Here is a 22,202-nt window from a genome sequence, read left to right as displayed (position 1 = left end):
TCCAATTCCATATTCTTTATAATTACTACTTCCCTTGAACCTCTCAAATTTTTGAGATACTGTCCCCAGAGTATTCCCAGTATCCCATTCCAGTTTACCATCAGTGCAAATTTTAACAATTATGTTGCAAAAGCATGTGGGTGATCGACACTGCACATGCCACCACTAATAAGACCCTGCAAGCTAACCTAGCAGGATGATCCAGTTCCAAACTTTCATTTTAGAATTTAGTTCCTCAAATTAATCTTGGCAATAACTGCTTGAAGGGCTTTCCGGAAAAACTGATTTGAGATGAAGATTTATGTGCACAACATTTACTGTGGTATGCCTTTCAGACCAAAACCTGTGAGGGTAGAGTTCAACTGCAATGAAGGCTACAACAGATCCCATGGGTAGCAAGAGAGTGAAGATGGCCTTGCTTTGCCTTAGCCAAGGGGCCTTGATTTTTACAATTTGGAAGGAGAAAGTCCTTGGAAAGAAGCCTTGACTTTGGATGAAGCAACTGTCTCCAGCTGGTGACAATTCTTAAATGGCAAATCAGCTTCTGAGGGCCATTACGAAGTAGGAATGACGCATCGAAATTTCCTTGCCAGCGTACCCCATGTTAAATTCGCTGTTGACCTTGCATGTGTGTTTGAGAAAGGTGACCCTGCTCAACGACCAGGGAGGATCCAGGATTAGGGTGTGTCCTGCAGTTTGAGGAAGTATCCCGCTCCTTGGGTTAAGGGCGTTCCCAGTTTAAGACCTTGGATTTTAGGGAAGTTTGATGTTGAGGATTATTGCTGCTGGAATTAGGGCATTCCTGCTGCCTGAGCTCCCGTTGAGTTCTCGTGAGATTCAGAGAGCACTTTGGGAAAAAAGCCTCGTGGAGTAGGTGAATTGGGTGGCAGCAGAACTGGGATTGCCCCAGAACGTGTGTGGAGGCCGGTGTGAGTTCGGGAATAAAGAATTGCTGTTTGAATCTACAAAGCTGTGTGGTGGCTCGTGATTCTGTGCCCAGCCAAGACTGCGGCATCAGCTGAGTACTCACTGCCAGTAGCAGAGGTGTGAATGCCTCAGTCCTGATGGATATACACAATAGCACCCTTTATAGACACCAATGTACTTTTTCCTTATCCTCAATCCACCACCTACATATATAGTCTCAGAATAAAAATACCATTGACATTGTGATTACTAAAAACTTTTTTTCTGGGGGAGGGAGGAAGATGGAGAAGGCAGGGTAGGTCTTTTTTGTCTTTATTGGTACAGAGTCAGTACTTTAAAATCTTGTAAAATATCCTCTGGGAACCAACTTATTGAATGGTTCAGTTCATTTGCTTTGCTTCCAATTTTTAGGGATTATTTTCTGAAAAGTTAATTTTGCTTACTAATCATGTAAAATATTAAAATGATTCCAAAATAAGGCCCTTTCAGATAAGTTTAGTTTTTATCCAATCTTCCTCCCTTGCATGATAGGTAGATATTAAAATATGCATCATTTATTTTTCCATTTAAAAAATATAAACATATATTTCTTCGTTTTTCCTAAGATAACTGATAACATACTATGATGGTTAATTTTATGTGTAAACTTGACTGGGTCATAAAGTACTCAGATATTTGGTCCAAAATTATTTTGGATGATCCTATACATGTAGTTTTGGAAGAGATTGACATTTAAGTTGGTAGTCTGACTACAGCAGACTGCCCTGCCTACTGTGAGTGGGCTCATCCCATCAGTTGAAGGTCTGAACCAAAAAGCCTGGCCCCTTTTCCCTTACAAAGAAAATTTCTTGTGCCTCACTGCTTTGAACTGGAACATTGTCTTTCTCCTGACTTAGGATGTGAATAGAAACATTGGTTCTTCCTGGCCTAGAGCCTGCCTATAATTACACTGTCAGCAATCCTGGGTCTTTGACTTACCTACTCATCCTGAAGTCGTGGGGGTTTGTCAACCTCTTGAATATCATGTGATCTAATTCCTTAATTTATACATACATACATACAGAGAGAGAGAGAGAGAGAGAGAGAGAGAAAGAGCATTCCTGAGATAAGACCAAATAAGAAATTATGAGCCAATTATGAGAAATTAAAATATATGTTTCATGACTTAAAAGAATTAGTTTAGCTTTACAAAGGGTTTGTGTTCAAAATCAAATCGGTACTTGCTGAAATTATTTTCCATCATCTGGGCAAGAAAAAGTGAGAAGTAAGGTTTAAAGCTATTATGTAAAGATGATTTTACGTTTTCTTAATTTACATTTTACAAAAAGATTTGTCATCTCCCACTGTAGATCTCATCTTACACAGTAAATAAGACGTAAAATACACTAAAATGCACTACCCTTGACTTATGAAATGATCAAGTTTCAGAATAAATTAGTGAGCTTCTAAATATCAAAAGCATGATAACATATTAAATAAATCAACATTAACAACTGCTTAACAGTGATAAAATATACTTTTATTTACTTTGTTGAGTCAGAGGGTCATAAAAAAATTATTGCTAAAGTAGATATCAGGAAACAGACAGGTGCTTTAGAAGTCCAGTTACCTTGGAATTTATTTAAACTAAGAGAAAAAGGTCATAATGTTTTCATGCAATACACACTTGGTTCTTTAAATAACAATTGTGACAAATAGCAGAAAGAATTAGGAATGCTGCACTGATGATCCATACAAAACACCAAACATTTTAGGTTGTACATAATTAAAGAAATATCTTACTTTTCGAAATACTGTAATAGCCAATACACAGAGGCATGCCTTAGGTGGGCATAGGAATGCAGTTTTAAAAAGGAAAAAAAAAAATCACACTGGAACTACTCAATTTCTTTTAAACCACTGAGCAAGAAAAGCAACATTGAACTTCCATACTGATTTTACACAATTTCTATACAGTACCTTGACTTAAATCCAAGAGCAAAAGTTAAAACTCTCCTCCTCTATTTTTGGTAAACAACTGCACGGTAAACTTAGATGACTTTTCCCCCTGGATTTTACCTGGGAGTGGCCTTTTTAATATTTTATTTAAAAGAGGGCAGGTTTGGCACTTTTATACTGATGTCACCAATGTTAATATTTCTTGGGATCTCAGGAAGATTCATATTCTTTACAGCTGATACAGCACGGGCTGGAGCTCCCGCTAAGCCAGCCTGCATACAGAAGTAAATAAAAGAAAAAGAAAATGTACAACTCAGGTGTAGTTCATCATAAAACACTTATAATGGAAGACAATGAAAAAAGATTTTCACATAACAAGTTTAGAAACCAGATGGTAGTTTGAACTGATATGAGATGGTTACTCTGAATACTAATCTATAAAGAGAAAACAGTTGACACATTTAAAAATACAGTAAATACATGCAATAATAACAATGTAAAGATTTAAATACAAATTAATGGGTACTACCTAGATATGACAGGCAATATTCACAAAACAAAAGCTAAATCTTTACCTATATTTTGATTTAAGTGACATATAAGCCCAGAGCATAATTTACATTAGTTTCCTTATTAAACATCTCTTGCAAACAATCATGATTTTTTTCTTTTAAAATGGCATTTATTATCAATATGTGCTTCAAAAAATTAATAAATTATACTTTAGTTTCATTATTCAGGGCTAAACCCTTATAAACATTTCAAAACAACAAAATTGTTTTTTTTTTTAAATTGTGGGGGTTCTTCTAAACTTTTATAAAATTTCTAGAACACTAAAAAGGAAAAAAAAATAAGGATTTTTAAATGAAGTCTGAATCCAAAGATAAAAGTTTTACCTAAAGATGAAACTGCAAAACAAAAAACAAAAGATTTTAACTTTAATGCATTAGTAAAACTTTTAATGATTAAAAATGTTTTATATAGATTCAACATCATATTTAATTTGTAGCATACAGTTATAGAGAAGGAAAAGCATATGTAAATGAATGAAATTTAAAATTTTCAGTCAGTACCACTAGTGCACAATATTTGGCTTTCCACTTAACAGGAATACTTAAAATTTTTGAAATAATTTTGGAAGAAACTATGCTTAAAAATAAAAGAAAAATTCATGTATATAATTTTTCTGAATGTGAAAATCAATAGCATTCATATTTCAGGTATAACTTATATACCAATAAAATTTCAGCACTTTTATGTAGTAAAACATAATAGCACCACTTCAATATAATAAAGCAAAGCCAACAACTCAAGAGAGTTCAGTGGTATCATCTTGCACAAAAGTAGAAAATTAAGTACTAACAAAAACAAATCTTCCAATTTGTTTAGATTACATATATGTAAGATAGTATGAGAAATTACGTAGTTTTTAAAGTCCCTTTTCATAATTTTATTTTTTCTTTTATGTAATCCTACCTCTTTTGCTAATTAAAATAATAATAATAATAAAGCTGTTACCTGAGAAAAATCTTGACTGATACAAAATAGGCCAGTGTAAACTATTTGCTGAATAAAGGATACAAACATTGTTAAGCAATGAAATAAAAGCCATGGATCATCAATTCAGAATTGGAAATAGAAAAGTTAGTAAAATAGTGTTAATAATAGATATGGTGCACATAGGCAATAAGAGTTATCTAGATGAATCAAAAACTCCATACCCAAACTAAAGACTATGCAGGGCTGGATAATTCAATTTTTATTATTTAATGGAGTTTAGCTGTTCTTAATATACAACTAAAAATTCGATTGACTTCTATATTTATACCTACCTGAAGCAGAGAAATTTATGTAATACCCCACTTCCCTCCTATTCCTTCAAAAAATGTATACTTAGGGTAGTAAGCACCATATTCAAAAGTTTCTTTAATTTAATCATTTCAAGTTAAAGGTGTAGCTACCAAAATTTAGAATAGACTACGATCAAAGAAGAATTCAGCTCAAACAGGTTTACCACCCTGTAAACATTCTTTTACCAGAAAGCATGTTGTCTGCCAAAGGAACAAAAATTATTTTACAAACTGCAGACATTATGGAATTAGCATCATTTTTCCAGGTAAAGGGATTTTGTAATTTTTCTAATAAAATGCCAATATTTTCACTTTGCAATTTCCATAAAGATACAAATTATAAGTGGACTATAGAATATATTGATAAAATATTTGGACATAATTATTTTAAAAGTTATGAAGTATTAAAGGATGTTATTGTGAAAAAGAATATGTAGGTGTGTATTTACTGGATTTTATGGTTTACATTTATAAATAGTAAAACATAAATATTTTACTATTAAATTAAATGTCATAAAGCCTTATTTTCCACAATATCCTTTACCATGTATAGCTAAACTAAACTTAAGCAAGGAAAATGAGAATTAAAAAAAATTATCTTGTTATTTCATTAGGTTAAATTGTTTCTTTTTGACTAAAAATGGAGTTTGGTTGTGGATTATTAATAAGAATATATAAATTCAATATAGCAATTGATTTAAATAGCATGTATGTGCCATGTTCTTATTATATACAATCAGAAGTTTCTAAATACAACAATCTATAATTCTTCTAAACATAAGCAGCAAGCCATAGACATGCAAAGGATGGGAACTATTTAGAACACGCAGATGAATTAAGAGAATCAAATTATTTCTCAAGCATGTTCAATACATTTGTGTAGTATATCATAAATTGAAGTAGTAAGAAATTTAAATATTATAACATATGTTAAGTTTTATTTGACATTTTAAGAAATCATATTGTGAAGAATATTAAATGTGAAGAAGAAAAAATAAAGACTGTTGATTAGAAAGCAGATGCTTAAATAAACTGTCAATTTTGATATATAAAAACTATGGCTTAAAAAAAAAGGACTATGTTACTCAGGCAATCAACACCAGAACGGTCATGAAACAAATTTTGTTTTCAGACTTCCATCAAAGTAAAGTCTGAAACATTTTTATTAAAGAATAAAATGTAAAGGAAGTAATCTGTGATTAGAAAATCCATTTGCTAACACTGAGGTATAAAGTAATTTTTATCTTGGTTAAATTTTTTTTCTAGTAAGATATATGCAGAGCAATAGGATAACTTTTACTAAAACTTAACTTTTTTAACACTAAAATTTACCGAAATTATTTACCTGACTTGTTAGTAGTACACACAATTTAAAAATATAAAGGAAGATATTCCTGACAGTACAACATAGTTCTTAAAGATTTAAGATTACATAATTGACACAAAGCAAAAAGAAAAAGAATGAAATTCTACTAGAGAAATAACTTGTTTCGTCTGTTATACTTGAGCACCACCATGGCAGGTAAACTGCAGCAACTCCACTAACAAAAACAAATATATGAATCCAAAGCAGTTAAGAGTATGAAACTGGATGAAAGAATGAAGTACAGTATATAAAAGAATGGGCATGTTTTCTCTCCCATGAGATTAAATTAACAGAATTAAGAGAAAGAAAACAAAATGAAGTCTGCAAGTATACCAAAATGAGGCCAAACAGATAGAAGACTTATACAGACATACTCTTGGAAATTTCAAGCACTTGAATCACAAAGATAGTAATGGATGGATATGATTTGTTTTTTATTTTCTTTTTAAATTGCCAGACCCAAAAATAAACAAAATATGAGCAAGCAAAACTGAAAAAGCAGCATTGCTAAAATATATTTCAAAGAACTGGAAAGCTCCCCTTTCCTCATGCAATAAGCAATTAACTTTCCTGAAGGGAAATGGGAATTAATAATCTTATTTCATCTAAGACATAAAATACCATCTACCACCTTAAAATAGTTTTTGCAAGCTTGAAATATAGTATAATAAGATGGTAGCTGGAATCATTTGTACATACTAAATTCTTTCCTCAACCTTCTGCTGGAAATTGCTAAGTGCGTATTCATAAGTTTGACCTAACAGGAAGGTGAAAGAACACCAACATTAATAAATATGATATTAAATGGTTTCAGACTCAAAATCATTAACAAAATAATGTCAGATTTTGAATGCATGCTTTTGAGCAAAACAGAAATTTCAATGTTTTAATTTCTGAATATGAGGCATAATAATTTTTAATCAGGATTTACAATAGGCTTGTTCTGTACTTCAAAGACAGTGCTTTAACACTGTAATTATAAACACATTAAAAATGTTGATGATGTGAGCAAAAACTAAAGGATTTTATAAACAATTTTATCAAAATTAGAATGTTCAAAAATTTTTAAATCTTAAAAAATTACTAGTCATTTTATAAATTATCTTCAGTTATAGTTTTAATTTCTAACAGAATTTGCCTGTATGAGTGAAATAAATATAGCAGACTAATGACATTCCTGGATTTATTACAACTAGTTTGATCGTAAATGGATCTTAAGGGTCCCTCACCATGATTCTGTAGAAGTACAACATAAATGTGCACATCAAGGGAGAGGGGCAGAATCAACTCATGGCTGACCTTCCCGCCATCTTTATCTTAAGGTCACTTTTCCTACTCTCTACTCTTTGAAATCAATACCTGAATTTTTAAAAAGCCAATTAATAATTGTAACATATCCAAGTGGTTGATGGTTTCTTTGATAGAAAATTGCAGATTAATATAAACTAAATACTACAACATAGAAATTGGCAGTGCTCTCAATTTATAGAGTGAATAGGGTACCAAGTATTTTCCATAACAGAGACAAAATAAAATTGAACACTGGAACCAAAAACGGTACTCCAGCTTCATGATATAGCCCATAATCTTATTCTAAGATATTACAAAGCCACCTGTATGTTGCTACTTCTCAAAACACAAATAATGCAGTAGCTGAAAAGCATGCCAAATTCTCATGTTTTTTCTAATTAGTCAACTGGATAACCTACCTTGTTAAATTTATAAACTGTTTTTTCCTCCATAAGACTCAAGTAAGGTATTTTCAACTGAAAGTTCTTATTGGAGGCATATAAATATTTTTATCCTTTCCTGAAATTGCTTGTTGCCAAAAAAACTGCTCATCACCATCTACACAGAACTCTCAAAAATGTAGTTTACTCTAATTTATGGTATGAAACATATACAAAAAACTGAAGAAAAAATAATTTTGTAAAGCAAGGACTCTATTAAAAACACTTCCAATATTTGCCAATATACTTTGCAAAACTTTTCAAGCTTCAAGAAATTTAATTGATTCTAATTAGGATATGTTTGGATGTCAGAAGATTTGCTACAGCAGAAATCCAGTGTTTCTTGGTAATATATTTAATCCTATTTTTAGAGCACTTCATCAAGTTTTAAGAGATTTCTGATTTTAATTTTTGTTGGCCACTATTAACATGCACTTGCAGGTCAAAAACTCTAAAGGCAATTCTGTTAAGACTTTGGAACTGAAAACCATTTTGGGGGGAAGAAGTACTATTTAACAGTCATTATTCTAAGACTTTACTGCTTCCCACTTTGTATGCAAAACTCTAAAAGTTCAGCTTTGGGTTTTTAAATTCACAGCTTCCAAAACCCAGCAGGCAATTTTATGTTAGAATCCTAATTTGGAGATGGATAAAACATTTGAAAGTTAAATTAAGATTGGTTCTGTCACATCATGCTCAAAATATACAAAGTAAATTGTCATTTCTACAAATGCAATTTGTCAGTTAAATGACAATATTTTAAAAAGGAACAAAAAAATTTAAACTTTCCTTTTACAATGCAGGCAGACAAAACAGAACAAACATGACATCAATGATATACTAGTAAAATACACTAAGTCCAATAAAAGATGAAGAAACTACAAGGAGAAACTAGAATGGAAAATAGGCTACAGGGACTATATGGGTTCATTAACACAAAGAATTTTTGAGTCTGGCCTAAATGATTAATTGCCTTTGACATCATTTTGCTTTCCCTTTGGTAAAGTACATTTTTCTCAAAGTCAGCAATACCTTGTCTACCTGTCCTGTCTGGGAGACTGAAAGATAAAGGTCTGTAAGAGAGAAGAATGGAAAGAGCTAGAAAGATCAGGATGTTCAGAAAAAAAGAGGACTGATTTTTTTTAAAAAAATAGTGACTAAATTCAGACTCATTTATCCATCTTAAGAATAACATGAAATATATAAAAGCTAACAAGCCTCCCCAACCTCACCCTCTACCTCCGCCCCCAGAGAGTCATTTCATTTTTAGGCAGATTCCTGAGTACCTCTTAAACTTACCAAATCCCACCAACCTCCCAGTTTAAACCCTCCTCTCCCAAGATCCCAATGTTATAGTAAACCAGAATAGATGAAAATACATTCAGAGTATTTCTGTTTTCTCCTCTTTGAGGATCTGGTAGATCTTTGTTTTTATCTGTTTAGGTGTTGGGAATTAAACTGGAAGTGTATGACCTTTGAACCAATGTAATAAAATCTTTTATTTCTGACAAGCACCTAGATAAATCCACATTATATTCAGAGTGGTTTTTTAAAAGATGAATGCTACTCCTAAAGAACTGCTTAGAATTTTAAAAATATAATTATCAGTTCTTCTCATCAATCATGATATTCAGAATTTTAATTTTCTTTCTTCTTCAGTTTTTGCTTTATAAAAATTATAACAAATTTGGTAAGAGATTAATAAGTCTATACTTTGCTCTCAAATAATTTGGGTTCATCTATAGAGTTATATTTCTTGATAAATCTAACCAGTTGAAGTAAAATAAAAATTAAAAATATATGAAAACTTTTCTCATTTCAATGTGTCTGGAATAAAGCTCACAGCCATCTAAACATACTTAAAAATACAAACATTGCTGGAAGATTACGTTAAGTTGACATATTTTTCAACACTATTTCTTAAACTATGATAAGGACTAAATGGTCTCACTTTGACACACAAAAAGGTATTTCATCATTAAAATATTAGCAGGTACCCTATGTAGAGAAACACTTGATAAATGTACAACTTTGTGGTTTATTCCCAGATTTAAAACATGCCTTCCTTTAAAGTACAAAAAGAAAAACTAATATGGTCACAGATAACAACTGGTTATATGTGTTAGAATATGATCAGTAGATAAATAATAGAAGCATGCACCAGTGTCTATTTAAATAGTGCTGTTTCTGCAAAATATTTTTTAAGTTAGGGCAATTTCATAACTATAATATTCCCATCAAAATGTAAACTGCACTTCACTGCTCTTTATAGATAAGAAAAACTGCTTTATTAAAATATTTTTAGTGGACAATCAAAAAGAAAATACCTATAATACTGTAAAAACTATACATAGTTAACGCTAAAGAGCAAAAGAAAAAAGGGGGGGGGGACACCACCAATGGGAGGAGGTAAGTACTTAAAAATGTGAAAATTCCAAACAAGTGGTCAATATATTTTTACAGATAATTATACAAAATTCACAAATTATTCATTCACATTACACCTATTATTAATGAATCATGTCACTGCTCCTTTGCATTTAAAATTTATAACTGTACAAGCTTTTTGAAGCAATGTTTAGTAATTTACATACATTTCAAATTGTCATTTTAAGACTTTACAAACTGTAGTGTAGATTTTGCAATGAGTCTTTTACTATACTAAATAGTATATTCAATTGTACTAAATATTTGGAGTCCTTTTCTTTGTTCTAAAACAAAATTTTCTCTATTACCCTACATTATGCTTTCTTCATTCAAACTCCAATATTTTAAAAACTGGCTACAGAACATACAAAATATATACAGTCACTTAAAACATTCCTAAGTTTAAGCTCTTTGTCATCACTACAAGCCTCTCCCCTTAGGAAAGTCAATGGGAATTAGCGACTTTAGATGAGGAGAAATACAGGACTATTTTTACTTTAAGAACTCTGGAAAGGGTTTTTCAGAAAGCCTCAATTGTTGCTAACCCTCAAATTTATTTTAATCCATCATCTTTTATTTCCATAATTCAAATGAGCCAGAATTGTGTCAAACTGATTCTTTAAAATGCCAACAGAAAATTTTTCAGAACTCACCTTTTGTACATTAATGCTAGTGTATTAATTAATCCTTTGCTGCTTTTATAGCAATATTTACTTTAAACCAATCAAACATGTGAGCTAAAAGTAGAAGTATCAAATATAAGAGTATGAAAATTTTCTGATGAAATTTCTAATACAGCATTGAATGAGATATCAAGACACTTTACCTTTCTAAACTTTGGCTAAGATAATAAGACAGCACCGAAATAATGTGAATTTGAGTGGCCTAGCCACAACATGTTCTGCTGACATTCAGCCTAGTTTTTGAGGAAATAGTCACTAGATTTCTAAAGTAAAGTAGGGTTTTATACAATACAGAAGTGTGAGTATCCTTAATTCATACATTCTAACACTGAATCAAATAGCACAAAGTTAGCAAAGTAAACCCAAACTTTCTTTTTATAATGCCATAAAAATCATAAATATCTGCATCAATGTATTAAAATGTGGCTTAACTAATTTTTCAGTGACCTTTGAGAAAGTCCAGAATCTAAAAATTGAGGTACTGAATTTGTTTTTTCAGTGTGCACTCAGACTTTCCAAGCACATAATCTGAAATATTACTTCCTCATAAGAATACCATCACCTCTCCTTTCCCTTTCCAGAAAGAATTTGGAATTGTGTTTATTAACCAAGGCAGTTACAATTGTGGCTAAAAGAATAATAACATAAAGCTAGTTGTTGGATAATAGTCACAGGACATTTAACATACTAAAATGTGTATATTCCATTTCTAAAACCTGAATAAACAAACCAGCTGTACCTAAAGGGTGATATTGAACGACAAACGGTGAAAGTTACATACCATGCATTATTTATGATCATGCTTAGAACCGTCATTAACTAGAGCAAAATTTTCCCTTCTTACCTCAGATTTCTCCAGTTTATTTTGTGCATCAATTTGTGTAACAATCTCATTCATGTTGGTCTCCAATACCATTCCCCCCATCACCATTTCTGCAAGAATATTGTGAACCTAAAAGAAAAAATACAAAAACATAAAGAAAATCTCACAAATGTTTCATAATTTCAGTAACTTTTGTTTCAAAACTGCTGATTCTATTTTATAAGTAGTAAAAATAATTGAGGGCTCATAATCCACTTTCATCACTCCTGTGAACCTTTAGGCAGTTATATAAGCTCTTTAAGTCTTAGTTTAATGGGCTGAAAATCAGAAACAAGAATATACATTCTACAAAGGACTGTTGAAAGGATTAAATGAGGAAATCCATGGAAATACCTGAAACAAAGTAACTGATAAATACTAACTTTAGTAGTCTTCCCTTATCTATACTTTCACTTCCTTGGTTTCGGTTACCTGCAGATTTCTTTGGTCCAAATATATTAAATGGAAAATTATAGAAATAATTTGTAACTTTAAAATTGTATGCCTGATGAAATTCTTAGGCACTCCACTTCATCCTATCCAGGATGTGAATCATCCCTTTGCCCAGTGTATCTATGCTGTATTATGCCACCCACCCAACATTATGACGACTCTATAATCCAGGATCACCTGAAACAGTTCTGACTTCAGGTCAACAGATCAATAGTAATCTAATGCTACGTCACAACGCCTACATCATTCACTTCATTAAATCTCATCATATAGGCACTGTCATCTATCATTATCAAAAAATAAGGGTGAGTACAGTATATTTTCAGAGTGTTACCATAATAACTTTTATCACTGTATATTGTTATAAGTGTATTACTTTAATATAATAGTTAACTGCTTGTTGTGCCTAATTTATCTTAAATTAAACTTTATCAAAGGAATGTATGCATATGAAAAATGTAGTATGTAATCTGGATCTAGATTATCTCCCAAAGTTCCACATTTTAAAGGCATATGTTAAAGGCACCAGTTTGTGGCACTTTGGGGAGATGATGCAACCTTTAGGAAGTAGGGCCACCTGGAAGGAGGTTGAGTCACTAGGGGTACCCCCTTGAAGGGACTATTGGGATCTAGCCCTTTCCTCTTATTCTCTTTGCTTTCTGGCCACCAGGAGGTAAAGAGGTATCTTCCATCACACAATCTCATCATGATATATCATGCTGCCACCGGCCCAAAAAATTAGAGCTGAGTGTTCATGGACTGAAATCTCTAAAACTGTAAGCAAAAAACAAACCTTTCCTCCTTTTTTAATTGATTATTTTGTCACAGTGATAGAAAGTTAACCAACATACGTAATATCTGTGGTATAAGGCATCTACTGGGAGGCCTTGGAACATGTGTGAAAAGAGGAGCTACTGTACCACTATTATGATAATATCAAAATGATATTTCATTCAAGGTCAGAGCCAATGAATAGATATTCATTAAAATTTCTATTCTAGAAGTAGAAATACCCCTTCTCTTTGTAAAACAAATTCTTATGAGCACAACTGATAAGGCTCATAAAAGTGCAGTAATTCCCCTACCTATAATAATGTCATATTTAATACTCAAAAAATGATATAGGAAGGCTTTTTATATCAGATTCTTAGTTAATAATTGTTAGGTTACAATATTATACTGTAGGCAATTTAAAAAACAATGAACACACTGGGAAAAAAAGAATTTTCTTTTTATTGTAAGTAATTTAATAGTGTACCCTCAAAACACTCTACATATAAATATTCAGAACTTTTATTATAAATATATCTGAAAATGACTAAAAATAGTGTCTTCCATTAGAAAGTAAAAATATAACCCAGATATTTTTTCATAGTGTTTACTGGACAAAAATTAAATAATTCAGAGCTGAAATAAGTTCCATAAGATAGTATACAGTGCTACAATTTTTTTCAAAAACATAATGTGATAAGGTTAAGAGTACAGACTCCAAAATTATATAGGTATGAATACTGACTCTACCACTTATTTGTATGAACTTCAGCAGTCACATCACTTCTGAGTCTGTTGTTACCTTATTGACAAAACAGACAAAAACAATACAGTGTTTATAGAGATGAAAACAGTATAGGTATCTTCTAGGGTTAGCCTAACAATTAAATGAATGAGTCATGTAAGCGCTTAGCATAGGACTTATTACGTATTTTTTAAAAATTAAGAAAAGCTTTAAATATATTATTCAATTTTAATTCTTGTGTAAGATTTCAAACTAAAACTATCCTATCGTTTACTCACTTTTCCTTTTACAAAGAAGAACAAATGTACAAATTTTGAAGAAAGATTTATATAAATTACTTTTTTCCAGGAAATAAAATCAAATCAGAAACCACAATTTTTTTTGAAACTAGTGCTAAATACTATCACTTCTACTACCATCAATACTGCACTAGATATCATTTTTTAAAGAAATGTTTTGATGCTATACTTACGTGATATGATTTTATTCTCACATTTGGTTCAGTTGAGGCACATGATCTAGTATTTGGCAAACCAATAATTCAAACCTAAGTCTAAGCTACCCAAGTCCAATTCCCTGCTTTCTTCACTAACAATAATGATTGTAATTGATATAGCTAATTGATTAAAGGTCAAGGTGATTAAACATATAATAAAATTATCTTAATTAATTGCTAATAGGTAGAGGAAAAGTGTTCAGAAAGGCTAGAGCCAATGAATAGATATTCATTAAAATTTCTGCTTTAGAAGTAGAACCACCCCTTTTCTTTGTAAAACAAATTCAAATTCTTATGAGAAAGCACAATTGATAGGCTTATAAAACTGCAGCAATTTCCCTACCTCCTTAGCTCAGTCTCTCTGTGGGTTCATGACCTTCTTATACCTTTATACATTGCACTACTGCTTTTCCAGAAACATCCCACAACACAAGTGATAGATTAGTAAAAAACAAAACAACAACAAAAAAACTATACATTTCAGTATTATAGGAAAAATCAAGGAGGTTTAGAATATGGGTGGCCTAAAAATGGGGGTAATACCCAAGAAATTTGAAGAATATGTGTCAATTTAAGTGATAGGAACTAAGATGCAAATTGATTCTCAAGGCAAAGGCAAAAACAACTAGGACAGCAAATTTAGAAATCCAGAAGAGACAGAAAATAGAAAAGTAGGGTCCAGTGAGTTATATCCTTAAAGAAACATAATCCTATTTATTATTAAGGGGAGGAGGGACAAAGTTTATTATTCCTATAATCTCAACTACACTCCTGTGACCAAAGATAGGGGTGTGTGTGTGTGTGTGGGTGTGTGTTAGATAGGTGGGTGGGTGGTGTAGTTCTTCCCATATGATCAAAGCAAGCATGAATTCCGCAACAACAAAGCTGGGTGTCCTATAATTCAATGCAATGCCGACATCATCTACTGTCAGAGCTCAGTGTATTCTAAAGGGAAAGGGTTCAGTTCCACAAATCAGCCCTCTATTTTAGATGCTTCTGACTGACTGACTATACACTGAGTGTTATGGTTTGAATGTGAGGTGTCCCCCTAAAACTAATGTGTGAGACAAAGTTCAGAGGAGAAATGACAATTATGAGAGTCTTAATCCAATCAGTGAATTAATCCCTTAGGATTAATAGTATCTGAAAGTGGATAGGGTGTGGCCGGAGGAGGTGGGGCATTGGAGGTGTGCCTTTGGGTATATATTTTGCACCTGGAGAGTGGTATATCTCTGCTTCCTGATCATTTTGTGAGTTGCTTCCTTCTGTCATACTCTTCGCCCTGTTCTGCCTTACTTCAAGCCCTGAGAAATGGAGCCAGCTGTCTAGACTTAGACCTCTGAAACTGTGAGCCCCCAAATAAACTTTTCCTCCTCTATATCTGTTCTTGTCAGGTCATTTAGTCACAGCAGTGAAAAAGCTGCTAAAACCACTGGGGTTCCTCACTACCCTCTCTTGGAGTTCAACTATTTGCTAAAGCAGCCCAGAACTTAGGAATGCACTTTACTTATACTTACTGGCTTATTATAAAGAATATTACAAAAGATATTAAGAGATGGACAGGGAGTTAACAGTACAGGAAGGGCTGCAGAGCTGCTTTGCCCACTATACGTGCGCCATCTTCCAGGAACCTACATGTGTTCATTTATCTGGAAGTTCTAGGAACCCTGTCCTTTAGCATTTATAAAAGCTATATTATGTAGGCAAGATTAACTAAATCTTTGGCCACTGGTGATCAACTAAAACTTCAGTCTCTCTTCCTAAGCTGAAATTATCAACCCTGATTATGTATGGTCTTTCAGATGACCATTCCCCACCCCATCCTGAAGGTAACTAGGGTCTGCAGGGCACCAGTCATCTTACCAATATACAAAAGGCAGTCATCACTCTGGAGATTCCAAGGTTTACAAGAGCTATTTGGCAGGAAAAGAGAACCATGACCAAATACAGTCATCCCTTGGTGTCCTGGGGGTGGGGTGGGGAGAAGGCTGGTTCCAGGACACCTAAGGAAACCAAAGCAGAAACTCAAGTTTTTTGAATAAAATGTAAAAGTATAATCTAGGTACATCTTCCTACACATCCTTCCATGTACTTGCATCATTTCTAGATTACATATAATAATTGATGTAATGCAAATGTCACGTTAATCATTTATACTGTATTGTTTTGGGAATAATGGTAAAAAAAATTTGCACATGCTAGATGCAATAAAAATTATTTTGGATCCACAACTGGTTGAAGTCAAGGATGGAACTCATGGACAAAGAGTATATATATCTGAATGTGTTTGTTGTGTGTGTGTGTGTGTTCACTATACATCACAATATCACAATTATAAGGATAATAAATGCCTAAAGACAGTATTCTTAATGAAGAGGTAATAAACATTACAGAATATGAAAATTCAGGGGGATAAGCATGTACCAAATGAGAATTATTCATTAGAAGACTACTCCAGTATTATTAAGCATATAGTATCCATAGTGATATATGTCACAAGGAGGAAAAATTGAGAAACTGAATATAATATGTCTAGGGACAGAAGAATTCATGTTCCAAGAACTGGAAAGAATTTTTATAAATTTAAATAAGAGAAAGAGAATGACAAAGGATGTGCTTTTAGCTCAGTCCTAACTTATATGGTTGACAAGAGTCTGGTAGTTTGTAATTTTATTTAAAACAGATTTTTGTGGAAATAAAAAGAACAGAGTGGTAACATCTTTATATTAAACTCATATGTTAAACTATTTGGATATTCAGCTAAGATAAGTTAAATGAGTTTTTACCCTTTTTCTGAATTTTTACAAGTTCTCAATTATCTAAGAAAATAGTGTAGTGAGAAAGTTATGTCATTGTTCTAGACTGATATGTTTGTCTTTCCACAAGGACAAATTTACTGAATATCAATAAATTCATTAGCTATGTCAGTTTCATCACCTGATTTCACTTGGAACATGAATTCTTCTGTCACTGGACATATTATATTCAGTTTCTCAGTCTTGACCATGGCAACTACAAGTTCTTTATTCCACTGCAATCTTAATTACTAATATCTATAACATTAATACTTCATACTTCACACATCATACTTCAAAAAGTTGTTATTAGGCCACAGAGAGGCTGAGAAAGGGGTAAGATGGCCAAAAGACTTAAAATAGGCATAGGAAAAACAAAGGCGAGTAAAAACAAAGAGCCCATACAAATGAAATCACTGTAGGTGGTTCATATAAAAGGGAAAACCCAAACCCAAGAGTGAGATGTCAAGGCAAAAGGGTCCTGAGGGAAATTTCCAAGTGAGTAGTATTAAAATGGAAGGGGAATGAGGTGAAGAATTGGGACAGAGCCAGTTCATTGCCATGATGATCTTTTGGGCACAGACCATGATACTTAAACCAGAAGGTAGGATGGGTGAGCCATCTCCTAGTCTCAGGCATACCTCCTTTTATGGGTTCTAGATGAGGTGATCATATCATCCATCTGATGTTCCTGATAAGCTCATATGCCTGTTTTCTTTAGTTGATCTTGAGAATCATGGGTCTATGTACCCCTGATTCTATTTGGTAAGTTCACAGATGACAACTATTTGTTAGCACAGGTAAGTTATTTATCAGTCTTTGACTTATGCCTTGTGACTATGCAATAAGTTTTGTGTGCCCAACATCAAGATGTTATCTACTTGCACAAACAAGGTGCCAAGTCACTCTACCTTAGCATTTGTATTCAAATTGAAGTAACTCAGGACAAGGCACAGCCTGCTCTTTATGAATGGCAAATATCACATTAACAATGTATTTCTACTGTGTATGTATGTTTTAAATATATGCTCCATCTACCCACCACATAGCTACTTCTGAACATAGACATAACTTCTGAGTTTCATTTCTATGTTTTAAAAAAATAGCAATACAAGCAAATGATAAAATATTTAAGCCATACAGAAACTTGTGTCAACAATCATAGTCTCTAACACACTCTGCATCTGTTATTAGGTCTCTCTATCCAAAGATATTCAATTAGCTGTATCTTATACATCCTCCTACTAAACTTATTATGTGTGTGTATGAGTAACTAATTTACACTAGTGAGATCATACTACACATATATACATATTCTTTCCTACAAGAAAATAAATATGCTATTTTAAGGAGAGAATGAGAAGCTGACTTAAAATAAAAAAAACTGGTGCCTGATATATGTACAAAAACGATCAATGAAACTGTGTTGACAAGAACATATAACCAAAAAATACAAAAATATATGATGGGGACTCTAATCACCATAAAACTAAAAATAGGAGAAATCTATAGATTTTTAAAAATACGACCACTTAGTAAAAACCAATGGAATCAACCAATACCAATGATGTGTTCCCACTGAGATTTTTTTTAAAAATTATATGATTACAAACTTGGATATGTCCAGAAATGTTTTGGAAATGTACCCATGCATACCTTTTAATAGCACTTATCTTAAGGATCAGACTAAAGGACTGAGTGAAAAAACACCTTTTATTTTATAGTTTTCTTTTGAAAAATTTTTAACATGTGCACCTATTACTTTAAAAAAATTAAGCATGCCACTTTAAGTATGTCTATGAAGAAACTGGAAACTTCTGCTTAAAAAACTATATTTAAAGACTAAATGATCTCAATATTATTTTATTAATATTTATATAAAGCACATTTTGGGTATCTAATAAATAGTAAACTTTTTTCTTTTCAAAGTTATTTTTATCAATTAAGTTAAAATTCAAAAGAAATGAACATGGTATTTACTTGTATTAATTAGTTTTCACTACCCCACAATCAGTAAATAATGTGTATTAAATATTTAGATGGAATGCTTCCAGACACTTGAATAAAGCCTACATACATGGTCACTGGACAGTAGAACAAAAGTTAATCACATATATTTCACTTTAAATAGTCAGAAGCCCTCCACTAGACCAAATCAAGAATCTGAAAAAGGATAAAGAAAAGTAGAAGATCCTATTATACAGATTCCTTTCATTACATTATTACCCATTTTCACAGCCTAAAAGCTATGCACTTTGCTATAATTTTAGCTAAAAATGAGGTCCTCAATACCACAGTGTAAAATTTTACTATTTTAACACCTGACTATGGGGTGGTCAAACAAAATACAGTATGTGCATTCTATTTAATACTTGCCTTAAAAATAAAGACAACATTATGCATTGATATTAAAGGATCTAGAGATAGATGAGTTTAAATAAAGTACGGCATAGAACATAGAGAAAAAGTCTAGAATCCTACCCTTGCTCAAACATTAAGAGATTAAACTTAAGAGATGAAACTTCAGAGAAGCAGTGTGGGTGGCAGTAAGTAGGTATGAGGAGAGGGGAACAAGGTGAAAATTTCATATTTGATCAAACAGTCTTCAGTATTATTTGACTCTTTCTAAACAAAATACTACTGTTGTAATTTTAAAATAGTAAAATATCTGACTAGGTAACACTAATTTTTCTTTTTTTAAATTCTGGAAGATAAGAGGAAGACAGAGACAAACAGACATTAAAGTTCATGAAACAACAGCAAACTATTTAAGGACAGAGATAAGTCACGTCCTTCACATAATCCTGCTGTATTAAGCATTCAATAAATATTTTACGATGTGTTTTGCAAAGAACATTTCATTTTGTTTACACAAGGAAACTAAATAGGAGTTAAGAAAAAATGAGACCAAAGCAGAGTGGTAAATCTACTCTAAAAACTAGTAAAGCACATTGCTTTTATTATTAAGACAGAATAGCTAAATGTTATTTTAAATTATTAATTTAAATTACTTATTTATTTGCTTCTGTAAGTCATGACCTTTCTAAATAATCTGATGATAAATGTTTTTAATACATATATACTCATTTGATAATTAATGAAAACTTGCATTTACAATTGTAAATGATCTAAATATTTTTCTTCATATTTTGGTATTTCTTCAAAATCATGCTACCACCGATGATAAAAAAAAATTGTACCAATTAAATATGGCCAATTAAATCATTACAAGTTATAGAATATAATATGTACCCTAACCTCAGAATATTAAAATATGGAATAAAATATGCATTTCAGGATCTCAAAATATGGTATTTTTCCATCCGTCTTTAGCTCTGTAAGAGTTAACAGATGAAATAAAAGCTATGATGAAAAATATTAATAAGAAAATGGGTGTCTTTGGGTTTTACTAAAGTCACTACTGATATTAAGAAAATGTTTAGTTTCTAAAATATATCTCCAAATATCTTTACCTGAATTTTGTTAAATAAAAAAATATTTAGGGCTGGGGATGTGGCTCAAGCGGTAACATGCTCGCCTGGCATGCGCGGAGCGCTGGGTTTGATCCTCAGCACCACATAAAAATAAAATAAAGATGTTGTATCCACTGAAAACTGAAAAATAAATATTAAAAATTCTCTCTCTCTCTTTCTCTCTCTCCTCTCTCTCTAAAAAAATATTTAAAAATTCAGTGTAATTGTTTTCCAAGAAGATACTGGACATATCAAACTGTTACACAACTCAAAATTTTTACTTAATTATGTTTTTTTCAGTACCAAGGATTGAAATCAGGGGCACTCAACCCCCGAGCCACACCCTCGGCCCAATTTTATATTTTATTTAGAAACAGGGTCTCACTGAGTTGCTTAGTGCCTCGCTGTTGTTGAGATCTCGAGATCCTCCTGTTTCAGCTTCCTGAGCCTCTGGCATTAGAGGCATGCACACTGGGCCCAACACTTAATTATCTTTTTAATTTTAAGAAAGTGTTTGCTAAGTTGGGCATGGTGATGCACTCCTATAATCCTAGGGGTTTGGGAGGCTGAGGCAGGAGGACCATGAATTCAAAGCCAGCCTCAACAACTTAGCAAGACCCTGTCTCAAAATAAAATATAAAAGGATACAAAAAGGGCTAGAGATGTGGCTCAGTAGTTAAATGCCCCTAGGTTCAATCTCTAGTACCAAAAAAAAAAAAAAAAAAATCAGTTCTATAAGTAACTTGACTAATATTATCTTTTTTCCCCTAAGGCTGAGGATTGAACTCAGGATCTTGCACATGCTAGGTATATGCTCTGCCACTGAGCTAAATTTCCCAACCCCTTGACTAATATTATCTTGAGATTAATTCAATTTAAAAGGATCTAGTAAAAGATGACTACCCACCCCCCAAAAAACCCTATATTTTTATTGAGTATTATATTATGAAAGAAACTCCAAGGTATAAAGATTTTGAAAAAAATTCAAAAGAAATCTAGGACTATATTTTATCATTCTATCAAAATTCTGGTAGTATTTTCAAAAAAAAATAGCAAGGGAAAATATATAAAATAGTGGCAATAGTAATAATGAAGACATTTACTAATAACTGAGTGAAGGAAAGCAGAGGGGGAACAATTCAAAGTAACAGATAAAATTTGAAAATGCAAAATATTTAGGTATGACTAAAAAAACTAGAAAGCTGTTCTATTTTCTATTCTGTATCCTGAAGAGCTGCTTATTTATTATGAAAGACACAGGTGTCCATTAAACAAAGAAACAAACAAACAAAAACCTCAGAATATGCCAGCTCTATTTCTACACTTTCTAGCTTATGTGTTATTTTTCACTTATATTTAACATTACAGTTTTTTTTTTTTGCTTGTTTTAATTGCACAAAGGCTATAACTATCAGGGTTCAGTTAGATTATCTACAGATTTACTCTTTCTTTACTCTTCATCTTTTAATATGCTTCTCCTTCATCACTTGACCTCCTCTGTACAAAGTACCCACTTTAGAATTTTCTTTAGTGAAGACCTACTGGTGGCATATTTCCTCATTATTTGTTTTCTCCATATTCTTGAAAGATATTCTTGTCAATTCCAGAATCACAATTTGGCAGTTATTTTCATTGAACACAATGTCTTCTAACTGCTATTGCTGCTACTGAGAAATTGGTTGCCAA

General features: G+C 32.2%; 1 protein-coding gene across 5 annotated transcripts in view; it reads right to left on the bottom strand.

The window, feature by feature from the left end:
* Positions 1 to 2,516: 2,516 nt before the first annotated feature.
* AP3S1 (adaptor related protein complex 3 subunit sigma 1) overlaps positions 2,517 to 22,202 on the bottom strand; it is an 89,876-nt gene continuing 70,190 nt past the window's right edge. For 2 of the 5 annotated variants that reach the window (XM_081293538.1, XM_081293535.1), the window contains exons 5-6: positions 11,766 to 11,873; positions 2,517 to 3,137 (exon numbers count right to left, since the gene is read on the bottom strand). In XM_081293538.1, the coding sequence (XP_081149664.1) occupies positions 3,009 to 3,137; positions 11,766 to 11,873 (237 nt within the window). In that variant the 3' untranslated portion in view covers positions 2,517 to 3,008. Of the gene's footprint in view, positions 3,138 to 4,383; positions 4,432 to 8,843; positions 8,885 to 11,765; positions 11,874 to 22,202 lie in introns of those variants that run through there. The other 3 variants (XM_081293539.1, XM_081293536.1, XM_081293537.1) reach the window with 3 other exon arrangements.

This window comes from Spermophilus citellus, assembly GCF_964194105.1.
Source record: "Spermophilus citellus genome assembly, chromosome: 1".
NCBI classification, from domain to species: Eukaryota; Metazoa; Chordata; class Mammalia; order Rodentia; family Sciuridae; genus Spermophilus; species Spermophilus citellus.
This window is presented reverse-complemented; position numbering and strand designations above follow the sequence as displayed.